This window comes from Asparagus officinalis, chromosome 5 (assembly GCF_001876935.1).
Source record: "Asparagus officinalis chromosome 5, Aspof.V1, whole genome shotgun sequence".
NCBI classification, from domain to species: Eukaryota; Viridiplantae; Streptophyta; class Magnoliopsida; order Asparagales; family Asparagaceae; genus Asparagus; species Asparagus officinalis.
In genome coordinates, this window is record NC_033798.1 from 18,717,669 (window position 1) to 18,724,164 (window position 6,496).

Consider the following 6,496-nt stretch of genomic DNA (forward strand, 5'->3'; position numbering starts at 1 on the left):
CCCCAATTTGGGGTGTAACTAAGATGAAGGGAAGTTAAGGGAACTTCTAATAAAAAAATAATTATGGAGAAACCATTTTACCGCCTATCTAACTTCTAATAATAAAAGCTTAATAACATGTAAGGTTATTTACGTAAGTTTATATATATTTTCTTCTCTTCCCTTCACTTTATTAAACTTTCCAAATAGGGTGAAATAAGTTCTCTTTGATTCCCCTTACAAATTTCCCAAATAAATTTTACATGTTCCCTTACCTTCTCTTAACTCATCCTATGTTCCATTAACTTCTCTGCACTTGGTGCAATTCCAAACAAGCCCTAAAGTTACTTTAAGTACTGAAGATAATTCTAAGTCTATACATTTAATTTTGTAGGACGGGATCACATGGCTGCTTAATTCACCTGATGAATCATTAGGTTACATTCTAGCAGACAACTTCATGATGTCCAAATTGTATTGCAGGCCTATTGGGATTGGTCATGGGATGAACTAGCAGCGAATGATCTGCGTGCTAGTTTTGATTATGTATATCAACGTACTGGAAATCAGACTATTCACTATGTTGGCCACTCTTTGGTATGAAACTAAGACTCTGGAGATTTCAAACAGTGAATTGAGATGAAGTAATTTCAATGCTTTTTCTTTTTCAGGGAACTTTGATTGCCCTTGCCACATTTAGCCAACATAAGCTATTGAGTATGGTGAGATCGGCGCTCTGCCCCATAGCGTATCTGAATCAGATTACATCGCTTATATCAAAAGCTGCTGCTCAAATCTTTGTCGCAGAAGTAAGTAAATTTGCAGAATACATGTGTTTAACCAAAAAAATTTAACTTATTACAGCTATCACCATAAATTAGATCAAATGGCTTGACATACCTTTTCTGCAGGATCTTTACTGGCTTGGCCTTCATAAATTTGATCCAAACAGGCAATCCAATGAACCATTCATGCGTTATATATAAAACTTCATGAGTATATTTAAACTTCACTCACTCACTTAATTATCAACATACTAATGGTAAATTGAGATATTGAGGTCATTTATAACAGCAAAGCTGTGGATAAACTGCTCAAGACGGTTTGTATGGATCCTGAAATTGATTGCTACAATATGATTTCAGCCATGACAGGTACTTTTTGGTCATGAAATACCTTATATTTTTAATTACTGGACCGAACGATACACTGATGCACTGTCAAACCTTGAACTAAAGGCCCAAATTGCTGTCTTAACTCCTCTTCGGTCGAGGTTTTCTTGGATCACGAGCCTCAGGCAACATCAACTAAAAACATGATTCACTTAGCGCAGAGTAAGTGTTCAATATTGGATAAATTCTATTGTGATAACTTTGTGAATGAATAACAGTATGAGTCTTATTATTGAACAGTGATCAGAAGAGGTACTATAACAAAATATGATTATGATGATAATGATGAAAACATGAGCCATTATGGCCAAATCAGTCCTCCTGTGTACAACATGAGCAAGATCCCTAACGATCTCCCACTTTTCCTGAGCTATGGAGGTCAAGATAAGCTTTCCGATGACAATGATGTTTCGCGTTTGCTGAATAGTTTACATTTTCATGATGGTGATAAGATGACAGTTCAGTATCAGGATAACTACGCACATGCTGATTTTGTTATGGCTGTCAATGCAAAAAGAATCGTATATGATCCACTCATGGCTTTCTTTGAGCTTCATTGAGATAAGTTGTTGTATGCATCAGTCTTAATAATAATAATTTTTCTTCTTTATTTTCGGTGTATTCTAGTGTTTGGAATTGATTTCTGCGAAAATAGACTCTCACACAGCAACATTGCTACATAACCGCAGAAGTACCATATGCCATCATGCACGATCTCCCAACAGCAACGCCTCTGGTCTCAGTACCACACAAATTCTTCATAACATTCTTCGCAATGCTGAGACAGCGGATACACGCTATGTCTGATATGTCAAACTGGTAGCTCGAACGTCCATGCACATCTAGCATCAGCAGATGCATCTCAAAATCGTGCTTATATGCCACTTGTTGTCAATACACGCATGCCTTCTGAAATGGTTCCCATATTGGCAATGAATTTGGGACCATTGGTCTTTATCCCGCTGCATCCATAAGTTTTTCCTCGGACATTGTGAGCATTAGGCACTACTTTACAAAAAATGCTATTGACGAAAGTTTTGTTTCCCTCATGGTTGAAGTCTTGAAGGAGGTTCAAGCTTTTTGTTTGAAGGGCCAAAGCAGCAGTTTGAATACAAATATAGATATTTGTCAGAGAAATAAAGCAAAATTCCTTGGCGTCCTCATAACAAGAGAGCATTGTGCTCATTGCTATTGATGGACTGAAAGTTACACCCTAATAACTTTATGTTCTGTCCTTCCCCAACCAGGAGGATGTCAACAGAGCAAAAATTACTTCCTATGCCTTACGACAAGAAACAATATTTGTTTATCTTTAAGATATCAGCATTTTATTGAGGTATCAATCGGCTCCATTAGGATAAGTTTGGCAAACTCTAGAAAATTAAGCCTGTCCCGTTTTGAGATGAACTAGTTTTATTTCAATCTAGAGAAAAATGGATCACAACAAAACCAATTTCAGGGACCTTTTTTCCGCATAGGAAAAACCGGATCAAAACTAACTCAGTCTTTCCCGAACAAAGTCATTCAACAAGTTTAAAATTCTCAAACGAAGGCTCAAAAGATGGAAAAAAACACACCTTCGGATCTATCAGCAAACCCCTGGTTCCCTCAGAAATCTCCCTCAGGACCTCCCTCATAGCATCCCTCTCCTCCTTGGCCAATCAAGAGGAAATCTATTGGAATCAAAGGTCTAGGCTTCAATGGCTTCGTGAAGGAGACTCCAACACTTCTTTCTTCCACAAAATAGCATCTCACCACAGAAGAAAGAACTTCATTCCCCTCCTCTCTATCAACAACTCTACTCTCTTCTCAGAACATGATAAACAACTGGCTTTCTTCCATCATTTTTCCAATCATTTCAAATCCCTATCCCCCTCCTCTTTTCAATTAGACTGGGAACACCTCTACCCTCATCCTAGCTCTGACCTCTCCTCTCTGGACAACCTCTTCTCAGTTCAAGAGATCAAGATAGCTGTTTTTGGTCTTCACCCAGACAAAGCTCCTGGGCCAGATGGCTTCCCCTTATTCTTTTACCAGTCATTTTGGGATGTCCTCCAGCCAGACATCATCTCCTTTTTCTCTCATATCTTCCTTGACCCCTCCAACCTCCACCTCATCAACCACTCTTTCATATCCTTCATCCCCAAAACACTTTCTCCTGATCACCCATCAACTTTCAGACCCATCAGCCTTATCAATGGCCTGTTTAAAATTTTCACCAAGGTACTAGCCAACAGGTTAAGCCATTTCCTGTCATCCCTGGTTCATCCCTCCCAATCGGCCTTCCAGAAGGATAAATCCACCATGGATTCCATTGTTCTGGGTCATGAGATGATTCACCAATGCTTCTCCAAGAAATTAGAAGTATGTATCATTAAAATTGACTTCTGCAAAGCTTTTGACTGTGTCAGCTGGGACTTTCTTTTCACTCTCCTCAAGGCTAGGGGTTTTGGTAGCAAATGGTTATCATGGATAAAATCCATCCTGTTATATTCCTCATCTTCAGTGCTAGTTAATGGCACTCCCACCAACCCCTTCTCTTGTCATAGAGGCCTCAAGCAAGGAGATCCTCTGTCTCCTATGCTTTTCCTCCTCGTTGTCGATGTCCTCCGTAGAATGCTTCACAATAGCTGCAACCATGAAGACCTTTCTGAGCTCCACCTCAAGGGTATGCTCAATAACATCAAATCATTGTAATTCGCAGATGATACTCTTATATTCTGTAAAGCTAACTCCTCTGACATCACCAACCTCAAGTCAATCCTTTATCTATTTGAAGATGTCTCTGGTCTTGCCATCAACTTCTCTTAATCCAACCTCTTCTATAGTGGCAAATCTTCTTCTAAGGGGCCACTATTGGCCAACACCCTCAACTGCTCATTTTCATCCCCACCTTTTAAATACATCGGTCTCCCTTTGAAAAGAGGCTCTTTATCTAGAACCGACTGGCAACCTCTGCTAGACTCTCTCAATCGTAAACTCTCCCTTTGGAAAAGCAAACACCTGTCGATTGGTGGTAGATTGGTGCTTCTTAAATCAGTCCTCTCCTCCATTCCACTATACTACATAGGGCTGAGCATGGTTCGGTCCAAACCGAAAAAACCAACCGAACCGACCCGAACCGATCCGAAAAAATCGGTTTTATGAGTAGGGCGGTTCGGATCGGTTCGGTTTCACCCCAAACCGACCCGAACCGACCGAATATAGTGCAATACTACCCATTCTGATCTTAAACCCTACTCGATCCGTCCCCAAATAGTCAAAGACTCAAACCCTAAATTCATTTTCTGAATCATTATGGGTTGAAAACAATATCATTATATCAATGTTTAATGCTTCATAATCTCCTACTTTGTTGATATTTTTTTTTTCTTTAACACAGTTTGTTGTTTGATAAGAAGTTTGATGAAGTTAGAACCGAACAAATTGAACCGAACAGCACCGAACCGACTTGCAACAGTTCAGTTCGGTTTTGAATTATAAGCGGTTCGGTTCGGTTGTTCAAATTTTGGTAAAAACCGAACCGAACCGACCGTTGCACACCCCTAATACTACATGTTCTTCTTCAAGCTCCCCTCATGGCTCATTAATAAAATTGACAAAATTAGGCGTAACTTCCTTTGGGGAGGAGCTGCTGACCACTTCGTTGGCAATCATCCAGTCAGATGAGGGATTGTTTGCTCTCCTAAACTTTGTGGAGGGCTGGGAGTCCTCAACCTTCATCTATTCAATATTTCCCTCGTCTCCAAATGGATTTAGAAATTCTACGACAGCAACAATCATATTGGTAGAGTGCTCCAATCTATATATCCATCCAATCTCCATAAACCAACCCCTGTCCATTGTTCCAAATTCTGGAGAGATGTCTAATCCTGTTATAAATTCTTCTCTGGCTTCGTCAATTGATTTCTTGGTAATGATTCTAAGATCCTCTTCTAGGCAGACAAATGGTCGGGTCCTAATTCCCTAGCCAGCCTCTTTTCGAAGGCATACCTTCTTGCCTTCTCCAAGCAAGTCCCCAATTGTTCCCAAGGTAGATTTCAGGGGGATGCATGGATTTGGAAACCCATCATCAGGCGCCCTGCGAATGAATGTGATAGCAACCAGGTGCAGAATCTTCTGCTATTTCTGGCTTCCTGCAATATGCAACCCTCCGCTGCAGCGGACAAACCATCTTGGTCTATATCACCCTCTAACATTTTTTCTGTCAAATCTCTATACTCAATTCTTGCAGACGGAGGACTGCGCAACCAATTCCATGCTATCATTTGGAACAATTTGCTTCCAAGTAAAGTGCAAATCTTCTTCTGGCTCTTAAGCTTATCCAGACTTAAGACTAGGGACCAGGGACAGATTAGTTAACCAATGATGGCTAGGGGACTCATCTTGCTCCTTCTGCAGCTCCCAGGAATCCCATGAGCATTTATTCCTTGAATGCATTTTAGCCAATCAGATTTGGGCTCCAATGCTATCTAGGATCAATATAGGCCCTCTCCCAGCCAGCATCAGCCAATGTTTAGCCATCTGCCATGACTTATCCATCCAATCTTCAGCTCGTCATCTCTGGAGCATATGTTTTCCAACCATCTGTTGGGTCATTTGGCAAGCTAGGAATGATTGTACCTTCTCCAACTTGATCAGCTCTCCCCAAATCGGTAAACTTTCTTATTTTCTGGACAGGTGCATCTACCTCCAAGAAGGCCATCAAACTGAAGAATATCCTCCAATCCTCAGGCCTCCCAGAGACTCTGGAATCAAGTGAAGACAACAATAGGCTCCCATGATAAATCAGTTCCTCGGTAGGTCCTTCCTGCAGCTAGCAAGCCGAAACCCTCCCCCAGGGCTCCTTTTGTTCTATAGCAAACCCTCTTTTGTTGCCTGTTCCTTTCCCTTGTGTCTATACTTATAGCTGTATTTATTTTGTTTTTCTTTTGTTGTTGTTTTGCTTTTGGTAAGTGGATGGGAACAATGAAGATGTCTCCTTATCGGTGACGGCAAGGCCCTCTCCCAGTAGTTCACATCTTCCATTGGTCCCTCCTTCCTTCACCTTCCATAATTTTGTGTATGTAATTTCTTATCATCCTTTTTGCATATATATATATACATGAACAGGGCTTCTGGCCCTGTTTTTTCTTCAAAAAAAAAAAGATAAGAGCAGTCATTTTGGTAAGGTTGCCAATTTTGGAAGGTCGAATGGTACGTGCATCTGGATAAGCTTCTCTTGCGCCATGGCTTTTAAATTGCAAAATGATTGTACAGAGCACTAGGCAACATACATTATATCATTACTATAATAAAACCAAACAATTTTCAAGTCATAGACTAGGCTACAGACCGATCAAATA

General features: G+C 40.4%; 1 protein-coding gene across 1 annotated transcript in view; it reads left to right on the forward strand.

Annotated features, from left to right (window-relative positions):
• The window catches only part of LOC109841591 (triacylglycerol lipase 2-like), a 2,447-nt gene extending 736 nt beyond the window's left edge, over window positions 1–1,711 (forward strand). Inside the window, 7 exon segments of the mRNA XM_020410547.1 lie at window positions 374–434; window positions 437–576; window positions 651–788; window positions 891–931; window positions 1,054–1,133; window positions 1,218–1,313; window positions 1,392–1,711. Coding sequence (XP_020266136.1) covers window positions 374–434; window positions 437–576; window positions 651–788; window positions 891–931; window positions 1,054–1,133; window positions 1,218–1,313; window positions 1,392–1,711 — 876 coding nt within the window.